The sequence below is a fragment of the Podarcis liolepis genome (assembly GCF_965112155.1).
Source record: "Podarcis liolepis genome assembly, chromosome: 1".
NCBI classification, from domain to species: domain Eukaryota; kingdom Metazoa; phylum Chordata; class Lepidosauria; order Squamata; family Lacertidae; genus Podarcis; species Podarcis liolepis.
The window spans coordinates 28,101,211-28,127,625 of NC_139554.1; the positions used below are offsets into that span (position 1 = coordinate 28,101,211).

General features: G+C 43.4%; 1 protein-coding gene across 1 annotated transcript; it reads left to right on the top strand.

The window, feature by feature from the left end:
* DIO2 (iodothyronine deiodinase 2) lies at nucleotides 1-26,190 on the top strand. The gene is made up of 2 exons (XM_083503470.1): nucleotides 1-3,781; nucleotides 19,627-26,190. Exons 1-2 carry the CDS (start codon nucleotides 3,560-3,562, stop codon nucleotides 20,194-20,196), a joined length of 792 nt encoding a protein of 263 aa, XP_083359596.1. The 5' UTR covers nucleotides 1-3,559; the 3' UTR covers nucleotides 20,197-26,190.
* The last annotated feature ends 225 nt before the right edge of the window (nucleotides 26,191-26,415 follow it).

The following is a 26,415-nucleotide window of genomic DNA, read 5'->3' on the forward strand; positions in this document are numbered from 1 at the left end:
CTCACAGGTTTTGGACTTGCTGAGGGCCTCTTCCCCTTCACAAAAGGCCTTTATGTGTTGTACAAGTGTAGATTATCATATGTGATGGCCCTGCATAGACCTAGCATCAGCACTCAGCCTGAGCAGGCACTAGTCGAGGGCCCCAGAGGTTTTGAAGGGCTCCTCACCATTCACTGCATTTACTGCTGGGCCCCAAGATGCTTTTCAGCAGCTCTCATCCACATGGCTGCCCACCATTTTAGGTCACTCAAAAGGTAGTGCCCCAGCCCATCAATCTGTGACATTTATTGATTACATAGCTGTATGGGCCAGGGCCTGGCATTTTGGTTAACTTAACCTAGACGGTGCACATGATAAAAGTTCCAGTTCAAAAGTGCCACTTCTCATCCAGCCAGCTCTGAGAGGTGTTTGTGTGGTAGACGACAATGAGTGACAGCATCTCAAAGCAACAGATGCAGTGCTGGTCCTTCTCTGGCTGGGGGGACTTTTGCAGGGCGAGGCCCCGTCATTTACACCATGCATGCGCATAACTTGCTGTAGTTATGTACAGTCATCACACATGATGGTCTGTGTGCAGATAAATTGGTGGGCGTGCCCACACTTGGAAACCACGACGCATGGTTGGCAACTAAGTCTGCCATGTCAGTGTCTTCTGGTCTCTTGTCTTAAAAATAGGAACTATAGTGATACATTTGATAGGAATGTTGTGAGGAAAGACTATACAAATAATATGTTTCAGCCAGTTCCCAAATTCCAGCTCTTAGTTGCATTCCTCTCTGGGGGTAGGGAAAAACCTGCAACCCTTTGCAAAAGCAAAGGAAGGGGTGAAGCTATGCCGTTGATGGCGAGCTAAACGTTGTGGGCCACTATAAATGGCTGGCAAACTGGGGCATAATGGAAAGGAGGTGATCAAGTTTATTCCCTCCCCTAGCAGTCTCCCCCATAGTGCACCCGTTTGTAGTCCTATGTAAGCAAATGGCTGGCATTCACTTCTGTGGGTCCCTGAAAAGCATGGGTCTCTCCACACACACATTCAGCCTATTACAATGATGCCATTGTCCCAGCTCGGTCTTTATATGTCATATACTACCATATGAATTTGGGGTGGGGCACTGCAGAACAGAAGATGCTTGCTTCTCACTGCTAACCCCCACCCTCCCATGTAGGACAAAGTTAAAGGGATGCAATTGGCAAGACTTCGGGGGAAATGGGAAACCCATTCTTTCAAGTAAAGATGGGGTAGCCAGGGGAAGATTTGGACTGCAGTTGGAGGCATCATTAAACTGAAGTCAAACCCTGTATCCCACGCTTACACTTACACTTCAGTTGTGCCCTCTCCCCAGTATCGCTACATGCAGTCTTGTTAGTTGTTTCTTGCATGTGCCAATTCATCTATTCTAGGTTGCTCCAGAGGGAACAACTAGGAGGTATTGCTGGAGGTATTTCAACAGAGGCTCAAGGAGGTAGTAGTTACGTTTTGCACTGAGCGAGGGGAAACAGTAGATTCCCAACTCTGTGATTCCATGGTTTGTACCCAATGTAGTGCTAAGTTACCTATTGGTATACTTGTTGCACTGGCAGAGCATTGTTGCACAAGGAAAACCGTAAGCACTGAAGATTAAGTACTCTCAGCATCCCTAGCCATTGACTGTGCTGGTTAGAGGGCACCACATTGGCTGTGATTGCCTTCCTTGAACATGTTGGGATTCATGTTGATGGAAGACAGAAACCTCATACCAAAAGCATTAATAATTTTGCTAACTATCCCAAACAGAGGAAAAGAACTTAACACCAGAAAACATTTTGCATGCAGGGAGAGGCCCAGTTTGATCTGATAGGGCATGCACTCCTGTTCTTCTTGTCTCAGATACCTTGGTTCTGGGGAACAGTGATCTGTCTTCCTGGGGCAGTTTGCCATCAGCCTAGATTGCTGGCACAGCTGTAACTATCAGTGCCATTCACTAGAGTCAGATACATTTTCTGTGCCTACGCCTTTCTTATATGAAAATAGGAGGCTATCTCAATCTTTCAGAGGAAATGGTTCTCCCTTTGAAGAAAAGCAATGCATTCTTTTTAATGTGTGAAATAGATCCCCATGAACAAATGCAATCCCTTGTAACTTTATAATTGGAATTTATGAGGCACTCTACTTTAAATCAGCTCCAAATTCAGTACAATACATTTTCATTGATGAACTTCAGTTTTACATAAAAGTTAAAGCCTTACTCTTCTCCCCACCTCTTTTAATTCTCTTCCACATCAGCAGATGAAGTCAGACCTGGGTGTTCCTTGTGTTTCCTTAAATACCAAGAAGAAGACAAAAGATATTTAAAATTGCACAGGCTTTTGTACTTGATGGTTGTGGGAGGGAAACATACCAAAACATGCCCTTTTCTAAGATGCATCAGCCTTTACACCTTCCTGGAAAATATAAAAGGGTATAATAATATTTTTTTTTAAAAAAAAAAACCTCTAAGAAAGGGGGGCACCCTTCTAAACAATAGAAGACCTTGTTATGGTGTCACTTTCCACGTCATATGAAAATATTTTTCCAAAGTTTGAAAGCATTTGTAAAAGAAAAAAGCACCACAAGTATCAAGAGATTTCCCCCTCTCCTTTATATATATAAAAAACAAAAACCCAACAAAGCAAAGTTCTTCCCTCCCCACTCCCTTCTCTTTCCTTAAAAGAGAGAGAGGGAAAAAAGAGTTTAGAAAATTTCACTTTTCTATTCACTGCAGTTCTGGCCAAAGTAAAGCCCTCTTTTTACATTGACGTCAAGATCTTTACTAAGATTAGGGTTTCATTTCTCTATTGCAGCAATTAGCCAGGGAATGTATAAAAGGCTTGAGGGAAGCCGGCTAGAACTCCAGAGGGAAAGCACTTTGTACCACAGGCAGATAGTGAGAGGGAGAGAGAAAGAAGAGTGTGGCAGGAGAGAGAGAGAGAGAGAGAGAGAGAGAGAGAGAGAGAGAGAGAGAGAGAGAGAGACGGAGGCAGCACAGAGAGAGAGAGAGAAGAGCAGAAAGTTTGTGTACAAAGATTTCTTCCCACCCACCCCTCTTCCACCAAACGAAAAAAAGTATTGTTTCACCTGAGAGCTTTGGTGATAAAAGGAATGAGAGAGCGAGAGTGCTAGAGCTGCTCAGCGCTTTTCAATACCTCAGAGTTAGAGGAAAGTTAGCAGTTTGCTCAGCTTCAGTTTTAGAACTGCAAGCAATTGGCAGCGCAGCTGTCTCTCCCTGTAGCGGACTGAAAAGGGGCTACTGGCTAAGGAGAAACAACAACACAAAGTTTGACTTAGGAGTTTCTGAAAAATTAAAAGCAGCTCAGGGTGGAAAAGATTTTCATACTGGCGTTCTGAGTTAATGTTTTTCTTCCTTCCTTCCTTTCATTAAGCCCGTGCTCTGCTGCACTGAGGCAACTCTACGAGAAGAGACAGGGCACCATGAGTTTTTAAGGAGCACTTTGTTTTTTGTTTTAATTATTATTGTTAATGAGAGCACAGGGCATGGCGAGGGAACTCAAGGGAAGCCTCTGAAGAGCAGCAGCAAGCAAGATGGGTCTCTTAAGTGTGGACCTGTTGATCACCCTTCAAATCCTGCCGGTTTTTTTCTCCAACTGCCTCTTCCTTGCACTCTATGACTCGGTGGTCCTCCTAAAGCACATGGTGCTTCTTCTGAGCCGCTCCAAGGCTGCACGTTGCGAGTGGCGAAGGATGCTCACGTCGGAGGGGCTGCGCTGCGTCTGGAACAGCTTCCTACTAGATGCCTACAAACAGGTGAGTTGGCGGACACTGAGTGGAAAGCAAAATTTTCTGGTGGGGACATTTGTCTCCGCTGCGGATAGAAAGGCAGCTTGGGATAAAGTTTACCGCAAGAGCGCAAGGAAGATTTGAGGCACATGGTCTGAGCCATTTATCACAGAAAGTAACAGAGTCAGGATTTGAACTCTGATTCGAATCCTGCCTCCTGGTTTGCAGCTTAACTTATTCAAATGCGTGGTTCCATGAAGACTTTTTCGGGTGGGAGCAAAGGACAGAGGTAAGTTTTAGGCAGGGAGATCCACTCCATTCAAACTATATGGGTTTCATTACAGTGTATGAATTTGTATAATAGGAAGTGTATCTGCGATGCCCACTTCTGGACCAGCGTTGTATTAACTCTTTTAAGAGTTTTAGCAGCTAATGATAACATGTTGTTGGTTCATTTTTCACTGAAGCACAGAAAGACTCTTCCTAACGTTAAATATATACATGCAATAAATGGTGAATTCCTACATGTCTCTCCTTTGAGTGTAATAATAGAATCTGTGTGGGTGTAAATATGTGCAGGACTGTAGACTGAATAAGCAAGCATATAATCACTATATCCCACTTTCACAGCTATCAAAATTAGCCAGGCCACCAGCCTTATGCTTGGCACGTCCTGTTGATTTCCAGTGTCTAGGCAGATTTGAAACTAAATATATCATTCTGCATGCCAAAACAAGACAGGTTTCTGTGTTTGCCATTTTGCAGATGGGAAAAGTGAGGTGGGCAAGGGTAATAATGTCAGCCACAGAGCTGCCATGCAATCTCCCACGTGAGAAGGACCCTCTGCATTCAGCAAAGGGATATGGCACAGTCTGCAGAACAGTTAGTAGGAGGCCTTCAGTAATACATGGGTAGTAAACTTACTGGGTGATCCACAAAGAGCTTCCTCAGCAGGAACTCCCTGTGTTGACTTCAGCAACCTCTTGTTGGGGCATGTGACAACTGGGTCAATCGACTGAGCAACATAATAGAAATGAAATTTACTTACTCACCAGGTTTTCATTTAACAGCCTGGTGCTTCCCCAGTTATCATTTATAGGATTTCCACTAGTTATGGTACTGGGAAATGTTGTGCTTTTATTGGTGTAAGTAGCAAAAGAGAAGCATTAAGCTCAGCTCTCAGTGAAGACAGAATGAAAACTAATGAAAACAGAAGTCCCCCTCTTTACATTCTGGACATTAATAAACAAATAACATGCAAATATGCCCATCTTTCATAAGCTAAACTGAATTATCTACTGTATTGTATTACAAAGGAGCTTACACTATAAATCTTGGAAGTCCGCCCATTTTCATTACAGTATGTAAGAATATGCTTGATTTCCATTCATGTCAAGGACAGTGACGGCATCTTCCCTAGGAAAGGGCATTATCTTGTGACAACTACCAGGAAATTGAAGGGTCGTAGCTCAGTATTAGAGCATCTGCTTTGCATGGAAAAGGTCCTAAGTTCGGCTCCTGGCATTTCTAGATAGGGGCTGGGAAACAATCATTGCCCAAAAGGCTGGAGAGTTGCTGCTAGTCAGTGTAGACAGTATGGAGCTATGTGGACCAATGATCTAACTCAGTATAAGCCTGCTTCCTATGTTCCTAATTGGTTATTCAGGGTACTATTGCAATCTAGCCATTCTTATGGCGTGTGCATATTTCTGAGTGATGCTTTGCACCATGGAGAGCTCCCATGGTTAAATCAGGAGTAATGTGGCGGGTTAGGCACCCAGGGACAATAATATTCACATGCAACATATCCATCATGATTCTTGAATAGAAGAGTTCACGGGACACTCTGCAGATATCCCAGGGTCCTCCAGAAACACTTCTAATTGCATCTATAGAATATGCTTATAGTTGACCCAATGCTTTCAAAATACACTCCTGCTTAGAATTTAAGTGATACCTTGAAGTCTGAGCACCACAGACTAAAATTTTTGAAATTATTATTTATTAAACTGCATGCCACAAAACCTCTTTGGCGTAGTTTAAATTGTGACTATCTACTCTGGTGTGTGCTGGAGCAACACTTTGTCTGCCAGGTTGCAGCCCTGCAAAGGTGAAAACAGGTGTAAAGATTTGAAAGCGGACCAAAGTAACACAATGGCTTTAACACAGGGGTGGGAAACCTGCAGCTCCCATTATTTCTGACCGTTGCCCATGCTGGCTTGGGCTGGTGGAGTCCAACAACATCTGGAGGAAATCTCTGGTGACGCTTATTATATCAACAGATGGTATGGTATGGCTCTTGGCTGAGTTTACCTTAAGGCAGTGGCAGAAAGGGGGCATACATTCTCCGGTGTCCTTTCCCCAGTCCGCCAAGTGTTCTTGCTGACACTGTGGGCAAAGGGTCTCAGTAGCTCCAGGGGGAGGGCACTGGAACAGTGATGTACATCCATAGTCCTATCCAGCCTTATCGCTGGGGTTAATGCCTCGCCATGTTCACAGCAGTGGTCACAGAGGAAACAGACTCCAACCCAGAGTCTACTCCCTGACTGGCTAGGAAGAGCATAGGGAGCTGTCTTATACTGAGTCAGGCCAATATTAGTAGCAGGTTTTCAGGGTTTCAGACGGGACCTTTCTCACCCTACCTGGAGATGCAAAGGATTGAACTGTGGACTGCCTGCCTGCAAAGCAGATGCTGTGGCACAGAGCTAGGGTCCTCCTCATTAGCTTCCCTAAATTTTCAATCCCCCTGTGGAGCAGGGCTTCCTCAAATGAGCAAGTGCCCAGCTGCCACGGCAATCCTTCAGAGATAATGATGGCAGTGAGAGAGCAGGTGTTCCTCAGAGTCCTCTCTGTCCACCAGGTGTTCTTGCCGTTATACACTGTTAAGCACCTGTAAGTTAGTGCAGCTTTCCCCAACCTGATGCCTTCCAGATATTTTGGACTGCGACTCCTGTCAGCCTCAGCCAGCACCTCTTGTGAAGAGGATCTGCTCACCTGCAGTGGCCAAGAACTGTAAAACCCTCCCTGTAAAACACTCCAGAAACATACTTCTCATACATAACTGACTTTGATATGCAGGGACAGCATGCAGATGCTCTGTGCATTCCATCTTGAAAATGTAAATACTCCCGGATCAATAAAAAGTTAGGCCACTGCTCCTTTCCCCTGCTTTGTATCCTTTCACAGCAAGAGCGTATCTAAAGCAGACCTGGAGAATATAACTCTTGTAAGAGTTCAGAGGCAGTGGTTGTGAATGGTCCCTTGAATGTTGAAGGTCATGCAAGATTCTGTAAGATTCTTTAGGGGAGAGCAGAATGCTGAGGTCTCCACCACAAAGAATGAGAGAGGAAGTGTGCAAGGTTATAACTCCCACAGAAAGAGAGAGTATAAAAAGAGCATATTCCAGAACAGTTGATTAAGTCAGCTGCTATCTCTTCCCTGTAGCCTTGAGCAATACATAGAAAAGAGGCTTGGATCTCATTTCCATGAATAGTGTTTCCAGGTTCCACACACTGCACTGCTAAGATGTCTGAGCAACACCCCACTGCCCCACCATATAATGTAATGTAGAATGGAACAACAACAGCAACAACAACAACACATTTTATAGAGGAGTTTGCAGAAGGCCAGAATGTGATGTAGGGTCACAGGGTGGCATGAGGAAAAGAAACTGTGTGGAAGGCCAGACAATTGGGAGAAAAAAGCCCTCCCCTCCTTTTGCTAAGCTTGCTTTCAATTAACATCACATTAACTAGTACAACTTCCAGATGTGAGATGTAATTTGCGCATTTGTCTTTCCCCCCCTTTTGTAATGTACCACTGCTGGCGGCAGAAGCAGACACCTCAGTACAACTGTGTTGTTAGGAAGCTGGCTTTTAGGGCAATAACCATTAGCAACAATGCTAAATGTAAAGCTGGATGTTGAAAAGCATTATTTAATGGGCTTATTCGATATATGGGTAATTTGTTGCTAAAGCTGGCATGGGCAGATTCTGTTTCATTAGAGAGAGAGATTTTGATGATTCTCTAATGTTTGCTCATTTTTTCCCTCTTTTGTATATTTTTTACCCAGCTTTTAGTAGGTTTCTACATACTTGGTGAACTTTGCTTTCCGATTTGAACACCTGCCAGATTCAGCATGGATTTCCCCCCTTCTTTTTGCCGTACTGTTCCCTCCTTATCGTTTGAATTGCAGCCCCCAGGAGGCAAGCACACCCTGCGTTGCACAGAGAGGTTCTTTATAACAAGGTTAATTATCATAATGAGGGTTAATGGAGCCAGTGTTTAAGGCTGGGTATCTTTACATTTTAGAGGAAGAGTTCAAAGACAGGGCTTGTTTTTGAGAATACCTTGTGCTTTCAACTCAAAAAAGGTTCTGTAATGCTGCTGGATGCTGCTAGGATGAAAAAGGCATCTGTATTCCATCACATATTTAGAGAGTGATGTGACTGCTGGGAAAACAGGATGATGAAAACCCCTGATTGTATACGTGCAGGATATGCACAATATTCCTACGCTATATAGGTCATCCGGATGAGTGCCAATATAGACTTTGTGGCAGGCGATGCCACCATGTTTGATCTATACACAATAACGCATATGTTTCCCCCCAGTCACGGGGGGAAACAAAATCTTTCCCTGTAGAACAGGTCATGCTTCAGCACTGTGTGGAACCTGTTTTTATGAAACCCAGAAAAAAGGAAGAAAGAAATAACCAACAGCAAAGTAATTTTCAAGCAGCCTAAGCTGTGGAGGCTGGTGCCCATTGAGACTGGTAGGGTGGTAGGCAGAGAGACCCAGAGAGCGACAAAGCCAACTAAGTCAAGTTTCAGAATCTAGATTCAAAGAGTTGGAAGGGTCACGATGGATCTTCTGGTTCAGACCCTTGCAATGCAGGAATATGCACCCATATGGGGATCAAACCCGTAACTGTGATCAGATCCACACTCTAAACAACCAAGCTGTTGCAAAGGTTCTTCTCCTTGCCGAGTTCTGTGCGGAGGTGGAAACTAACAGGCAATCATTCCCTGGACTGATTGCAAGTGAGAAGTCCAGGTTGGCTAAAGGCAGCCTGAAATTGGTGGGGCAGTACCAACCTCCACATTACATTACATCACAGCTCAAGAAGCAGCTCAAACATCTGAAGTTTGTGGCCCTAGATAGATAGATAGGTAAATGCAAAGGGACCCCTGACCATTAGGTCCAGTTGCGGGTGATTCTGGGGTTGCAGCACTCATCTCGCTTTACTGGCCAAGGGAGATGGCGTACAGCTTCCGGGTCATGTGGCCAGCATGACTAAGCCGCTTCTGGAGAACCAGAGCAGTGCACAGAAACGCCGTTTACCTTCCCGCTGGAGCGGTACCTATTTATCTACTTGCACTTTGACGTGCTTTCAAACTGCTAGGTGGGCAGGAGCAGGGACTGAACAATGGGAGCTCATCCTATTGCGGGGATTCGAACTGCTGACCTACAGATCAGCAAGCCCTAGGCTCTGTGTTTTAGACCACAGTGCCACCCCCACCCCCACAGTGCCACCCGTGTCCCAGATATATTAGACTCCAGTGGAAACCCAGAAACCCAGTCTCTCCAGGGTGTTTACTCTGTTTTTAATCTCTGTTACTGTGCAAGGAGCCCAGAGACACATGGAGGACACAGTGGGCTTTAGTTTCATTGCCATCTCCAGACCAATGCAGGGGAATGGGCTGCATGAAGTCCTACAGACAGATCTCTTTGTTCCTCCTTGCCATGGTTTTTGGAAATGTTGATAAGAGTCTCCAAGACTGAAGTTAGGGTGGAACCATAAGAAAACAAGATCAAAGGCCAGCATCCTGTTTCCCACAGTGGCCAACCAGCCGCCTCTGTTAAGCCCACAAGCAAGACATGAGAATATCAGGTCTCCCCTGCTGTTGTTCCACTACAGCTGGTAATTCAGATTCATAGGAATTTAGGATGCTGTCTCATCCCAAGTCGGACCACTGGTTCATCTAGCTCAGTATTGGCTAAAGCAGAAATGGGGAATCTCAGGCCTGTGGACCAAATGCAGCCCTTGAGGCCTCTCTGTCTGGCCCTCATGAGTCTCCCCAGGCCACAGCCCTAACCAACCCAGCCATGTTGCTTGCTTGGATTGCTATGCTACAGAAAAGTCAAGGGTTTATGTACAACTACCTCTCGATCTGCAATCCAACTCAGCAATAAACCATGGGTTTTCCTGGGGGGAAATGGCAGGGCAAACAAGGTGGGGATGAGCTCTGTGTCACTGCAACTTGTTTATTTAGCCCACGTGTATCCAGGTTAAGTGGCAGCTGCTGCACTTTTTCCATGTGTTTGCTCCCTCAAAGCAGAATGGACTTTGACAGCAGCATTCAACAAGACCTGGCTATGGACAGTGTTGTCATGGGCTAATTTTCTTGTGCAAAGCAGAGATGGGGAACTTGTGGACTTTTGGATGCTGCGGAACACCAACTCCCATCAGCCCCAGCCAGTGTGACCAATAGTCAGCAATGATGGGAACAGTAGTCCAATAACAACAGGTTAGCCATCCCTGATCGCAAGGTTTTGGTTAAGGTCTACCAGGAGTCAAGCCAGCCATTTTCTTCCATCCTAATCTATCCAAGCATTTCCTTTAGTCTTTCAACTGATATCTATCTGTCCAGCTATCTGTCTGTCTCAAGGTTCTGTTCTGTTCTTTGCCTTTGATCTGGGAGAATTAATATCAGGACCCCAGTTTGTGCATAAGAACAACTCCTTGGTTGCACACTTGTTCCTAGAATGAAGCAGCTACAAACCTTCCCAGAATGTAATCCCAATATGACTTCTATTAATATGAGCAACAGTGTTGTGTAGCATCACGGCAGAGGCAATATATTTACAAAGGCAGACAAATCAGTGTGTGGAATAACGGATAGGCTTCTTTCTGACTTTTGTCTATTTGACACACCAGTGGGAGAGTAAACTATTTTGGCAGGCTTTTAGGGCAGTGGAACAAGGCCTCTTAGCCTAAGCCCATCTGCTTTCATCATCTTTGTTTACTTTGGCCTGGAGTTCAAGGAAGTGCTTTTCTTTGTATTTCATAGCAGTGAGAGTATCTTATGAAAGAAGCTCTCTATTAAAAAAACATTGTCCAATAGTTCTAGGTCTAAAATAGTCTTACTGGATGTTTATTAAGAAATAGTGAGTAGTTTTCTCCCAAGCTGACATTAAGAGTGCTCTGCTTATAGCAGCCTAGAAGGCAGATAATTGATCTCAGTAGATTATTCAGGCGCAAACATTTACAAACTATTTTTTAAAAAGCAAGACCACAAATTGTTTCCTATGTACTTAGGGAAGGATGAACTTCCTAACTCTAGGTTTAGGCCTGGGAATGTGTTCATTCCTGTGACTGCCCCCAAATCCACAGAAGTTGAAAGGAAAGGATAACATCATGCACTTGAGGGAACGAGTTCTTTTCCTGTTGAGGATATATGTACATGACCCGAGATCTTTCACAATATTTTGAGCTTCTTTGATATTGTTCCTGACAAATGTAGCATTGTTCCCCAAGATTGTTAGGGAAGTCCTTGGCAGTGCCTGCTCTGATTCTTTTCTTGTTGAAGCCTACGCATCAAGGCCTACTTCAGCTGCGAGATGAAATGAGCAGTTGACACAAGTGCTCCCAAGCATCCTCTCTGGGTTAGTGGAGCCCAAGTGTCTCCTTGGTATTGTGGGGAGCTATGGAGCAAGTTGAGTGCAAGTGATGCAAGCCTTGCTCTAAAGCTGATCTAACACGGATTTTGTGCCCATATGGCAATGCAGGCTGTGAGGAAGGTTTGCTTTTCAGTTAGCAGTGTATCTTCTAGTAGCTGGCTGGAAGTGTTATTTTGGACGGGCCAAAGGTAACTTACTCCCACTGTGGTGGAGGGACCTATGGAGCATTTGAAGACCTGCTGTGACCAACTGCAGCAGAGTGGGTTTGACTGTTTGGGTTCAGGAGGTAATCCTTCACCATGTTAGAGGATACTCCCTTGAAAGACAAAATGGAATGGATTGGAATAAGTATTTCCCAGTTGAAAATGTCTGCTTCTTGGGGAAAGTGGTGAAGTGAGTTGTGATGGCGCAACTGTAAGCATTCTTGAATGACTTGGATTATTTGGATTAGTTCCAAGCTGAGTTCAGACCTGGCCACGGGACCTAGTTGGCCTGGTCACCTTGGCATACAACCTTCACTGAGAGTGGGGCAAGGGGAGTGCAGTCTTACTCCTGCTACTTGATGTCTCTGCAGATTTCAATACCATTGACCATGGTATCCTCCTGGACCAGCTTTGTGAAATGGGAACGGGGGCACTGTGCTACAGTGATCCCAGCACATATGGGACCGAGTCCAGAAAGCAGCAATGGGAGAGTGCTTTGGGCCACCTGGCAGTTCCACTGTGGACTGCTTCAGGATACTATTTTCTTCCCAGTGCTATTTAATATCCACATGGAGCTTCAGTCATTAGTTTGGGGGCAAGGTGCTGTAAGTGCAGTGATGACACTCAGCATCATTTCACCATAATGTCTGAATCAGGAGAGGATGTGCAGGACCTGGACTGGTGGCTGGATGTAGTAGAAAGATGAGGGCAAATAAACTGAACTTGTATCCTAGCGAGATGGAGGCACTGTGGGTTAGTGTCAGAGGAATTGCTCAATTGCCTGTCCTGGATGGGATTGCACTCTCTCAAAGGGACAAGTATACAAAGTGAGGTGCTTCTGGACCCAGCTCTGTTACCAGAGGCTCAGATAGCCTAGTGGCTAGAAGCATCTTTAACCAGCTGTGATTAGTGAGACAGCTAAGGCAATTCCTGGACCAGGAGAGCTTGACTACTGGTGACTTCCAAGATTGGATTACTGCAATGCACTCTAGGTAGGGCTTCTCTTGCACTCGATTGAGAAACTGTAGCTACTGCAGAATGCTGCAACATGGTTGTGAGACTCTTTGATCAGAGATGCCTTTGATCAGAGATTTGCAGTGGTTGCCAATTTTTTACTATTGGAATATAATGCCCTTAATGGCTTGGAGCCAGTTTTCTTGCCCTACATCATAGGTGTCCACTCAACCGCTTAAGTCTGCAGAACTGGCCCTATCACAGGTGCCACACATTTCTTGGTCCATACTTGTAAGAATTTTTTCTTTTTATATGGCAGCATCTAAACTTTCGGAACTCTGCCTATTGACATCAGGCAGGCTCCTTCACTATTCTTTTCAGCGCCTGCTTAAATCATTTTTGTTTAGACAAGTATCCAGGGACATACATGTTGACATGTTTTAATCTCCTTTTAGTTTTCTGCTTTGTTCAATTGTTTTTAAAATGTTTTAATTACTTGTTTTAACTGGTTTTTATTCATATTTTTAATATTTATTGTAAACCTCTTAGAGGTTTTGTTACAATCAGGTGGTTTCTTTGTGTGTATGTGTTGTTGTTGTTTTTTTTAAAAAAAACTCTGCTAAGAAGCCAGCAGATATATCCAGGCCCATTGTTCTCCTTTAAGAAATATTTTGCTCATTCAAGTGAAACAGGAGAATATTAGGAAAATAGACGATTCAGGACTCTGATAGTGGGGAGATGAGGAAAGATGATAGTTGGCAACTAGTAAGCAGGTGGCACTTGTATACCCTCCAACATTTATCCGATAGAAATAGGGACATACCATTCCATAATGATAATATTACTATTTATACCCCACACATATTACTGGGTTGCCACAGCCACTTAGCGTGGCTTCCAGCATATATAAAAACATAATAAAGCATTAAGCATTTTTTTTAAAAAATCTTCCCTATACAGGAATGCCTTCAGATGGCTCAGGGGTTCGATAATTCCATAACTTCCAACATTTCTCCAATAAAGATAGGGACATCCTACCATAGCCTCCAATATTTCTCCAATGAAAATAGGGTTGTCCTAAGGCAAAGCGGGACATTCCGGGATCAAATCAGAAACCGGAATGGCTTCTCTAAATCAGGGATGTCCCTGGAAAATAGGGATACTTGGAGGGTCTGCACTTGGGTGAGTGGGGGAAGATTTTCCCTGGCTACTTACAGTTGCTATTTTTTAATGGGTATGACTTTACACATATGCATCTTGCATGGCCTCTGAGCAACTTACCACAACTTTGGATTCTGTAGAGGGAAAAACAATAGTAGCTTTGGAATTGTCCTCTTTCCAGTGGCTGATGACAGTTTGGATGAATCACACTATAAAATGACAGGTTCCTAAGGGCTTGGATGCCTGTGAATGGAACAAAATCAAAGAGAAGGTCTTCAAAAGTATTTGAGAGCTCAAGGGGATTCTCTCCATAGCCCTAATACATCATGTCTATGTTTAAACAGCCAGCACCACAGCCTGCTAATTATCCAACAATGTCTATCTTCTGTAAGGACTTAACTTTGCTCAGAACTCAGAAGTCTCTAATGCTGTGCTTTAAAAACATTAGTGTACAGATTCTGAAAAGCCTTATTATATTATCCCCTGAAAATAAGTGCGAAAAGTGTCTAAATGTCCTGATGCTTTGTCCATGGGGCGTTAAATGAACAATGTTACTACAGTGGTAAGTTCTATTTCTGGTTAGCGGCTTATGAAAGGACCTCTTTTTCCCCTACCTCTTCCACCTCATTTTTCAATCTTCATGCAAGAGCAACATTAATCATGCCCTTGCTACTTGGTGCAGCTTTAAAGTGAGATCCCTTGAGTCTGGGCAGTTAGCTAAAAATGCAGATTGAACCTTATGCACAAACAGACGTTCATCTTGTCCAGTATTTTCTTTCTGCAGAAGTAGCCAGCCTGCTACTTCTGGTCTGCGGGTGCTCAGAAGCAGGACATCGTGGTCATATAGGCAAGGTTGTGCTTGTATTGTCTGACAACCCATAAAATACTTTGTGGGAAGGGCCATGGCTCAATACAATGCTTTGTATACAGAAGGCCTGAGGTTCAATCCCCAGCAACTCCAGGGAGGGCTGGGGGAAAACGCTAAGCCCTACACTGCCAGTCCATGTTGAGAGTGTTGAGTTAGATGGGCCAATGGTCTGACTTCATAGAAGGCAGTTTTCAGTATTCCTATAGTGCTGCTAAATGTGGAGGCTTCGTTTTAGCTTATACAACCCCTACAGCTATTGACATAATGCAATGGGCCTGGATAGCTCAGCTGGTTAAAGCATGGCACTGATAATGCCGAGGTTGCAGGTATGGGACAGCTGCCTATTCCAGCATTGCAGGGGGTTGGACTAGGTGATTCTCAGGGTCCCTTCCAACACTGCAGTTCTGTGACATCAATGAATTTGTTGTTGTTGTTTAGTCGTGTCCGACTCTTTGTGACCTCATGGACCAGAGCACGCCAGGCACTTCTGTCTTCCACTGCCTCCCGCACTTTGGTCAAACTCATGCTGGTAGCTTTGAGAACACTGTCCAACCATCTTGTCCTCTGTCGTCCCCTTCTCATTGTGCCCTCAATCTTTCCCAACATCGGGGTCTTTTCCAGGGAGTCTTCTCTTCTCATGAGGTGGAGTCTCAGCTTCATGATCTGTCCTTCCAGTGAGCACTCAGGGTTGATTTCCTTCAGAATGGATAGGTTTGTTCTTCTTGCAGTCCATGGGACTCTCAAGAGTCTCCTCCAGCACCATAATTCAAAAGCATCAATTCTTCAGCGATCAGCCTTCTTGATGGTCCAGCTCTCACTTCCATACATCACTACTGGGAAAACCATAGCTTTAACTATATGAAATGAATATAATATAGTGCAACTGACTTTCGGGGTTGGTGTGTTGTGTGACAAGTACACAGAGTGCAATGATATTGAGTGTTTGGAGGGGAGGGAGGCTCAGTTATTTTCATTGTACACAGGTTGTACATTGACAATAAAGGTATTATTAAAATATGTCTAATCTTTCTAGAAGCTATTTGAAGCATTGTCTCACGTTGCAGCAATGTATTGCATAACAGTGTATTACATGCCCTTTTATGCAACTTGAGCCAACAGTCTGTCGATTTTGTTGGACAATCCTGTGAGAGAGGGAGGGAGGGAGGGGAGAATCATTTCACTTGCTACTTTTGAGGTCAGAAGATTAAATGCCTTGAGATAGATCAACTTCCAAGCTTCCCTGTGGAGGAGAAGTAGTTGAAGCAGAGACCCATAGCCCAGTTTCCGCATCATCCACCACTGAGGCACACAGAGTAGCTGGCTGGTGTAGCTGACAGAAGTCCATGATTATAGGAACTCTGGAGCCTGAGCTATTGCGTGTGAGTAAAATTCTCTGGGTCGGTTCCTCAGAACGGCTCCCTTGCTTGCCTTTGTTTATAATTTCAAAAGAGGTTTGGCAGAGCAATAATTTTTATTCCCCCCCCCCCCGTTTTTATTTTATTTTGGATGACATTTCATTGTGGTGTGGTGTGGGTATCTTTCCAAGAGCTAATTCTGCGCACCCCCCTCTCAATAACGAATAACAACAACAAAGAAACAAAGGAGCCCCACGAAGCGGGTGATCAGTGAGGATGTCAATCCCATTCCTGAGCCTGCTGGAATAAAGAGGCCCTTTGGGAATGTAAGAGCTTCATCAGGACCAATTAGCAGGACATGCTGCTGGTTGTGTCTGAGCATTAACTACTGGGCAGGGTTGGGGGGGGGTGTTTCGGAGTGGCTTAATGCTAGCACGGAACAAGGCACCGACCTAATTACTCCTCCGCTAGAGCAGAGGAGGCCTTGTGAATGTCTGCTTGGCAAGACTTTCTCATTAAGGACCAAAATCTCCAAACAGACGCAAGGACTCCTAGTAGGGGGGAAAACATTAACACGATAGGTAACCTGTGGCCGAGAGAGTTCCTTTGTTGCTGTGGGAAATGCAGTGATGCTAGCCACACCAGAGGGTTGCTTGGGTACTTTCCAGATATGTGATGACGTGAAACCAGCTATTATTTTGCTTCCAAAGTCAACCTTCCTCCCTTTCGTTTGTAAGTTACTGCGGCTGGGAGGGAGGCACAGAGGGCACCCTTCCTTTGTTGGGACATAATTAAACCAATGCCCTTGGCAGCAAAGCGGTTTTGGTGCTTGAAAGACCAAATGATAACAACGCCCTACAGAACTAGGTCCTTCTATCTCCCCCTCCCTGCCCTCCCCGTCCCAGGTTTCAAGGATCTATTCATTTTAAGAATAGCATGAAGAGTGGAGGATTCAAAATTAAGACACTATTGCTTTCCTTTTTACTCTTTGGATAAAGCAAACATCGCCCGCCCCCCAGCCCCTGTTCACATTACAGCTGCAGGAGAAGCTTGGTTTTCCCCCCTGCATTGGTGCAACCGACAAAAAGCGCATCATGTATGGGGCAGCAAATGTACACATATCATGGGCTGCAATTGCTTGATGTTAGTGGGACTTGCTTCTGAACAAACATGCGTAAGACTGGGCTGTTAGGCAAATATCCTGTTCTAGCCATTCATTGAATCCATCCATCCATCCATTCTCTTTTATATCTATATATGTATATTCCTATAGATATATCTATATATGTATATTCCGGGACGCGGGTGGCACTGTGGGTAAAACCTCAGTGCCTAGGGCTTGCCGATCGCATGGTCGGCGGTTCGAATCCCCGCGGCGGGGCGAGCTCCCGTCTTTTGGTCCCAGCTCCTGCCCACCTAGCAGTTCGAAAGCACCCTTAAGTGCAAGTAGATAAATAGGTACCGCTTTATAGCGGGAAGATAAACGGTGTTTCCGTGTGCTGCGCTGGTGCTGGTTCGCCAGAGCAGCTTCGTCACGCTGGCCACGTGACCCGGAAGTGTCTCCGGACAGCACTGGCCCCCGGCCTCTTAAGTGAGATGGGCGCACAACCCTAGAGTCAGACATGACTGGCCCGTACGGGCAGGGGTACCTTTACCTTTACCTATGTATATTCCAGTGATTTGATGGGATGTATGTATATCTTCACACTTCAGAAATTCTCTTTGAAATTCCATATTTTACTTTGTCACAATTGGTTGACTAAATTGCAAGGCTTCGCTTCATGAATCTTGAGGAGTGTGTACAGTAATCATGCCATCAAAGGGGGATTTTATTCCAGGCTTTGTATGCAAACATTTATTGCCTTACAGCACAATCCTAACCAAGCTTCCCAGGGGCATATGGTTGGCCTCTGTAAAAATATGAGGTTGAAATTAGATGGGCCTTTCATCCAGCAAACCCAAACTTATGTTCTTATATCTACTCAGAAATAACTCCTACTAAATTCAGTGGCGCTTGCTCCCTTAGGATTGCCGCTTTAGTCATAACAGCTATGTCTGGGTCTTGAAATAAATCTCATGTAACAAAATAAAAGATTCCCATTGTTACTTAAACCCTTTAGACTACTGTATGTATTCCATGTGCTCGTAGAAATTGCAGTGCAATTTAAAGTTATGGGATCCATTTCAGACTACTTAGCGTTCGTTTTAAAACAGTTTTCTAGCCCCGTATGAACCAACCTGGACCATGTGATCATCATCTGAAGCCCTTCTTCATGTGCCTCCTCCATGAGAGGCTGGGGGCGGGGGCGGGTTAGCAACATGAGAATGGGCCTTTTCTGTGGTGGCTCCCCACTTATGAAATGCTCTCCCCAGGGAGGTTCGCATGGTGCCTTCATTACGATACGATATGATATCTTTAGGCGCCAGGCCTTTGGCTAATTAAACAACCTTTGGCCTTTTAAACTGGGGGTGGGGTATTGCCTTTGTTTGTTACTGTTATGTATTTTTGTGTTTTTATATAATAATGGTAATAATAATAATAATAATAATAATAATAATAATAATAATAATAATAATTAATAGAAGCTCAGAAACCATTGTGGGTGCACAGTTTGACTTCTAGTAGCTACAAATAGGCATTAATTATGGAACATTGTTCTTTGCTCCTCTCCTACGGCTATTGTGAAAGGCAGCCTTCCCTAACTTTGGAAGTTGGAACATACTGTTGGAGTACAGCCGCTATTGGCTCTCACCATTGGCCTTCCTTGCATTCTCTTTTCTTCCATTTCACCAAAGTCTGGGGAAAGTAACCATATATTTGAAGATGTGGAGCCATTGAACATAAGCAAATATCTGTACAGTTCTTTCATTACTATCTATCTATATCTATCTATCTATCATCTATCTATCTATCTATCTATCTATCTATCATCTATCTATCTATCTATATCTATCATCTATCTATCTATCATATATCTATCTATCATCATCATCTATCTATCTACACAATGTAAGTGTGTTATTACCTGGTAGTTTTTCTGCCACAGAACTGTTAAATTATCACTACAGCAATAGAGCTAGTATATATACAAAAATTCAAAACCAAAAGAGGGGGGAAATAACGGGAGATTGGGGCACATTATATCAGGAGGACCATTCCACGCAATATAGGAATTGGGCGTTTAGTGTTGTGGAGCTGAACTTTTGGAATTGCCTCTCATCAAATATTAGTCAAGGGCTGTATCTGTTGTATCTTCTTCTTCTTCTTCTTCTTCTTCTTCTTCTTCTTCTTCTTCTTCTTCTTCTTCCCCACCCATCTGACTGGGTTCTCCCAGCCGCTCTGGGCAGCTTCCAACAAAAATACAGCATCAAACATTAAAAGCTTCCAGAAGCAGGGCTGCCTTCGGATGTCTACAAAAATTATTGCTTGTTGTTAGTTGCTCTGGATTCCTTGGGGAGGGCGGGAGATAAAATGCATCACCATCAATCATTTGGTGAAAGCAAACAGGGTTACCAGTAGCGTTTTATGTGACAAACATAATCTTATTGGAGCAGTTGGCTGCTATTGGTTGAGCAACAGGGAACACAAAAAGCAAATGGCAGCAAACAATAGTAACTTACTACCTCTTTCTTTGTTTTCAATACCAGGTGAAACTGGGCGGAGAAGCACCTAACTCCAACGTGATTCACATACCCAATGGTACCAGTGACAGCAGCAGCAGATGGAAAAGCTCTGGTGGGAAGTACGGCACCGAGTGCCACCTATTAGACTTTGCCAAATCGGAGCGCCCGCTGGTGGTCAACTTCGGCTCGGCCACCTGACCCCCCTTCACAAACCAGCTGTCGGCCTTTGGCAAGCTGGTGGAAGAGTTCTCCAGTGTGGCTGACTTCCTGTTGGTCTACATTGATGAGGCTCACCCATCAGACGGCTGGGCTGCTCCTGGTATCTCCTCCTCCTTCGACGTCAAGAAACATAGGAACCAAGAAGACAGGTGTGCAGCTGCTCACCAGCTTTTGAAGCGTTTCTCCTTGCCGCCTCAGTGTCAGATAGTGGCAGACTGCATGGACAACAATGCAAACGTGGCCTACGGGGTCTCCTTTGAGCGTGTGTGTATTGTACAAAGACAAAAAATTGCCTACCTAGGGGGCAAGGGCCCCTTTTTCTACAACCTCCAAGAAGTTCGACTTTGGTTGGAGCAGAACTTCAGGAAAAGATGAAGTGTCCAGACTTACTAGAGGAAAATACGTTGCACATAGTGCCCCTTTAAAGCAATGCAAAAGGGAAAGAAATTGCACCCTGTTGGTTTATTGTATTTTTTTTTTGGATAGGCTTTTTTTTTTTTTTTTGGCCTGTTACTGAACAGCAGGCCAAATCATATGGCCAGATCAACACAACAGACCATGAAAGCAAAATGAAACCCGAATTCCCCATCATCTTCCCAAAAGGGAGCTGAGAGAAGCGTTCTGTTTGGGACAGAAAGACTGGTGAGATGAGATTCCTGTGCCATGAGCAGGTGATGTTTGGTGCAGAAGGAACCAAAAGCATCGCTTCTAGAACAGTTCGTTGAAAAGGCTATACCATCATTTGAAGGGGTATCTCTTTGCCCTCCTGTGTTTGTCCTGCTGAATTCAAATGTAGCAAAATTAGAAATTTGAGGCTTGCAAGTGCCATGAAATAGAACTATTCCTTTTTGATAGAGAGGGTACGGCTTTATAGATACTGCGAGTTCCAGCATCTGCTACAAACTGGCTAGTCAGTTGACCTCTTTTTTTTGCTGAAAGTATTGGTGTTCACAACTAGAAATCTCTCTTTGCAGTATTGTACAGCTGCAATTCAGAAAGCTTTTAATCTAAACAGATGATTTGATGCTAGCTGGTTTCCATGCTTTTGAAACAAAGAGATTCAGCTTATACATTCATGCATAACCCCTGCACTGTGGTCTTCAAATCTTAAGGAGACTTAAAGATTTCACAGCACCACCCAACATGAAAAACACATATGTCTATTTTAAGATCATAGGCTATATCTCAAAATCTAACTTCGTGATAATGTTGTGGCAGAGCAGTCCACTTTGCGCTGGATCACTTCAGACAACCCAGTTCCACTGGATTCCCACCACTTAGAGGCAGCAATGGGATGGGGGGACAACCTGTTAGTTTGAATTCACCCCTTGGGATATTTTGCCTTGCCAAAGCCAACTTACATAATGAAAATGTACATTGTGTAAGATAAGGTGATAGTCCTACCATGCCTGAGCTTGAATGCATCCAAGATAGCTGACTCATGTCATCTTGTGTGAGAAAAATCTGCTAAGATAACTCACTTGGGTCTCAGATCATCAAAGACAAAGTGTTCTTACCATGTCAGCATAGATCTTGTATTCTCATCAGATGAAGAATTTAGAGAACAGTCACATGGCAGCATTTTTTAATACGCAGTTCTACTTGACCACACCCAGTTGGGAAATCAGAAAATGTTGCCCTCTGGGATCCCACCGATGAAAATTCTGTAGCCTCTGCTGAGTCTGCACCAGACGATTCAGCTTTGTGGACCAGCACAGGCAAAAGAACACTATCAGGGACAGCATGTGCTGATACTGTGTGTCTGATCTCATCATAAATAGCCACATAAATGTGCCCTTAGGATTGCTATGTGCTTAACATTATGCCTGCACTCAGATAATCTCTGAACAGGGAGAAGCTCATGTGCTCTGTGCTGTCAGATTACCTCCATGTAGGAAAAATATTGTGTGTGTCGTAATCTTTAGAAAGAGAGTGGGGGAAGAAAAGTAAGGCAGGAATAAGGCAAGAAAGAACACACAGGCCAGGAACTTCATTGTGGGAGAGCCATTATGACATTTCAGACATTGGGACCATTTGTGAATTCCTTCACCTGGGCTTTTTTGGACTGGGCGTATGTGTGTTCACAACCTCCTAAGGCCACATCCTAGAAGCAACCTTGGTTTAACACTAGCTTTGGATGCATGGAACTGAAACAATTTATTAATCAGTGCACTTGCTTGCTTTTCTGAAGAGAAGCAGCAGCCACGGGTGCAGCTGCAACAACAACAGTACAATTAGGATTAGAAGTTACTGTGTGTTTGGTAGATGCTCTTTTAAAAAATAATTTATTGCATTTAGAAGCCATGATGCAGATGGTGTATTTTTGTGTGCGGGTGAAAAGGAAAGGGGGTAGGGAGGGAGATACACACCACTTTACCTCATTGGTATTGAAACTTTGTCCATTAGTTAAATGTGGTTGCGTCGATATTGCCCTCCCTTCTGTTCTAGAAGTTTGCAATTAGTTTTTAATCAGATTAGTTCGGTGAAGTTAGTTCAGCATGAAAGAGGTTTCGCCCTCAGGGCTGATGAATTGCAGAGCTGCAGAGGGCCAGCTGCCTTTGCCCAGCTTCATTTTCTAAGGAGCTTCCTTGGAAAATTCATGTCAGCCGCATAGGTACTACTTTCCTTCCCCTTCCCCTCCACCACCATTTCAAGCATGATGAAGAATAGAAATACAATAGTTGGTATGAGTTTTTCAGGAGTGGTTTTGAAAGCGACACTGAGCACAAGCCACCTTAAAAACACACACACACAAAACCAGGGGAAGGAAAGCAATTTACATTATTGGTGGAAACCATTCACCAATACCCAGAAGTGTTCCTTCCCCACCTCTTCATTTATGTTGCCTCCTTATTTGTAGATTCAGCCTATCTTTATGTTTTGATGTTGGCCAGTCCAGCTCATGCACATGGCATTTTTAGAACGTGCTTCTCTCCACTGCAGGTATGCAAACTTGACAGTGTGGTATGAATGCTATTTCCCCCTCCCCTCCCCATGTCCTCTTTCATTCCTTTCCTCCCTTATACAGACGCACAGCACTTGGCCACACAAATACCGAGAGAGGGTTTTGGAGAAGCTGACAGGATGAACGAAGTGTGGAAAGCTGGCAGTTGGAAGACGTAGGGAAGGGGTGTGCTCTTGGGGTCGAGGGTATTGCACAGGTGTAAGGGCTTGAGGAGGGAAGTAAAGCGGGAAAGTGTTAGGGAAGGTGGGCTTCTTTAGCTCGGGGTGAAGAAGATACTGCTGCAAATAAAGGGGGCGGGATAGACACAGGAAAAATAGTCAATATGGAAGGAATGCAGGTCTTCCCCAGCCTATTGGCAGGTACATGAGACAGTGGGATTGTCCACACTTCTCATGCCCAAAATGACATGTCTGAGTGGTGTTCTGCTCAACACATTCCTTTTTCCCAAGGAAAATCTGTCTTTAGTGCTAAATCGATGCAAACATCAATCCAGAGAAAACCCAATTTGCCATTTGCTCTGATTGAGCACTAAAGATCAGTTTTCCCCAGGGGAAAGCAGTGGTACAAGAGGAAGTATGGATGATCCCCCATTTCTTAGCTGATTCTTTTTGAAAACAACAACAACAAAGAACTAAATATTAGTACAAAGCCTGATTTTACCCTTGTGAAGAATAGAAGCAATTATCAGATTAACTGTGTGTTCCCAACTATATTTAATCAGAAGTCCTACTGATTTCAATTGACTTACTGTCCAGTGACTGCATGTGGGATTGCCACCTAATTCATTTTATTCAGTATCCTGTTTCAAATAGTTGTCAGGTTTTATTATAGAGGCAAATTCAAAAATCCAATTTATGGCTTTTTCCAGAACAATTTAGCAGTGACTGTTAACGCTTATCTTTTAAAACCACAATGGAGACACAGTTAAGCACTTTAAGCACTGTGTTAAAGAGGTGCTGTGCTAAACAGGTTTGCCTGGAAGTGAAAACCAATAGGTTCAAAGGACCTGAATCGCCCAAGCCTACACATGGTAATGCCAAAGTAAGATCAACTGTGTTCAATGGGCCTCACAAGTCAATGTGCATAGGCTTGCAGCTGCACCTCTGGATATAATCAATGACTTATCAATTCAAGAAGTTCATTTAGTGGGATATACAATGCCAAATAATTTATTTGATCACATTCAAATTTGCTGTCCTGTCATTTCACAGAATGTTCCTTTTTCTCACAGTATTAAGGAAAATGAGGCATTTGGTTCCATTATTGTTTCCTTACACAACCACAACCTTGTTGCTTTATTTTTTAAGTCCCTCTATGTTTTTGATCATTTTTATCCTATTTTGTTTTTTTGGCAAATGCTCTATTTTCATGTTGGTGAACATAAAACACAAGTCACTATTCTGGATGGTGACAGAAGTTGGTTTGCATGTTTATGCTCTTTATATTCATTCTTCAGGCTTTTTTTAAAAAAAACATTTTAAAAAAATTGTCAAAAAATCAAATTCCTTTTCATTTATATGCCTTGGATAGAAAGACCAACCAAAGTGTTTTCTTGACAGTTGGAACATACCTTAAACTCAGAATAGGGATTGTGAGTGACTAAACTATAATACATTTACATATCTAAAGTCACTGCTATTTTGCATGGCTATTTTCTTCCTTTTGGTTTTCCATTATTCTGAGATTTCTTCTTATGTGTGAAATGCTTGTTATTCATAGTTGTCTGTTCCTCACACAGTGTGAGGATTAGGAAACGGACATATGTCAAAGGAAAATCCACCAGCTTTCTTTCTTTCCAAACAACACAGATTTCTGACTCTGTTCATAAACTTAATTATGCCCATCAGCTCAACACAATAATCATGACAGTGTTAGCTTCTTAAAAAAAACTCCACTAGAAAACAGCAGACCAAAAACCCAGAGGAAAATACACCCCCCCCCAAAAAAAAACAACAACAACAAGGAGAAGACTTTTGTGACTTCAGTCTTGTTAGGGATATGATTTTGCTATTGTTCTTAAAAGGAAAAAAAAATAGATTTAAGGTTTTAGTTTTTGTGAGCAGCCTCTCACCATTAATGATAAAAATATTGTAGATGTTAGGCCACCCACTGAAAATACCAGCACCTACTCTTCAATCAGCAGGACTTAAAAACATAAAATTAGACTATTAGGCTTCAGGTATAATAATGAAAATGTTTCTAAAAGTATATGTTCTGATATTAATTGCCCAAATACAATACAATACTGGCTTTTGTTGGAAGCAGGATACTGATATATAGATGGATTTGTCACTTTTCAATTCATGATGCTCCCAAGTTATAAGAACCCACCAAAAGGTCTATGTGCCACTCTGTACCACCAGTAGGATGTAATTCCTGAGTATGTATTATAAATCATGTTTGTCTCTGATAGTAGTTTGCACAGCCATGTTCCAGATGGGGAATTAGGCAGAAGCAGTGAGTTGACATATTAAGGAATAAGATAACAGATGGAACCCTACCACAGAATACACTGAGCTGGATCAACGTAAACAAGCCAGTGTGGTTAACTAGTCCTAAAATTCGCAAAAGGAAGAACATAGTGTTAGATCTAACTTGCAGCATGGGAAGCCAATCCCTTTATGCCTCACATCTTGAGTTTATGTGTGGACTTGTGAAGAAAAAGGGCCTCACACAACCATCACATAATAAAAGCAGTCTCATGCTTCTCTTTTACAGATGCAAATCACATGTCAGTGAATCAAACCCAGTGCTGTTTTTCAATATATACTCTAGGGTGATTGAGAAAGCTTAAGGTGAGCTCACTTAAATGAGGGGACTAAGGCTGAGTATTCGGTTGAGATCATAACTGGTATTCTTTGTGTGGCCTTTCGTGTTGCTGGATGTTGGATTTAGATCTTTACAACCTGCATTCAATAATATAACCAAAGCAATAAAAGATGTATCAGGCAGGGAATACTGGCCAGTTATATTCAACTCCACACCATGTCAGTTCAGGACTCATATTGACCAAACTTTGGCTGGACCTAAGACTTGGTTTGCAAGGATGGGAGAAGAGGGTGAAGCAGAGATGTTGGTGTCTCCATGAAGATCACTGACAAAAGAGTGTCTCACTCAGTTGGTGTTCGGATGCTTTTGCACTTGCATTTCTCTTTGCCTCTCTGTTTCTGCCTTCAGAAGTAGGGATGTATTTGATATCCATTTAATATGAGTCCTGAGTCAACATAGTGAGGAAATCACTTGTTTGTGTGTATGCATGTATCCTTGTTTAGATGTCACAAATACACTCTGTAGAAGAATCAGCAAAAACATGTTACAATATTGGTGCTGCGTGGACCATGTACTTTATAGAACTGTGTTTTCCACCTTGTATTTTAATAAAAGTGAAAGAAGAAGAAGAAAAAGACTCATTTTTTTCTGTCGTGGGTACATGACACAGGTTCTCGTAGAACTTCCGGACCCTGAAGTGGTGAAAGGCCATTTTAAACTGCCTTTGGAGAGGCTTGATCACCAGTGATTTAGGAGAACTATGAAAGTAATACATTCAATCTGTGAATGAAAGAGTAAGCAAAATAATTGGATGAGGCACAGTCGACCCAAAGTTAAACTCCAGGATTCGGGGGGGGGGG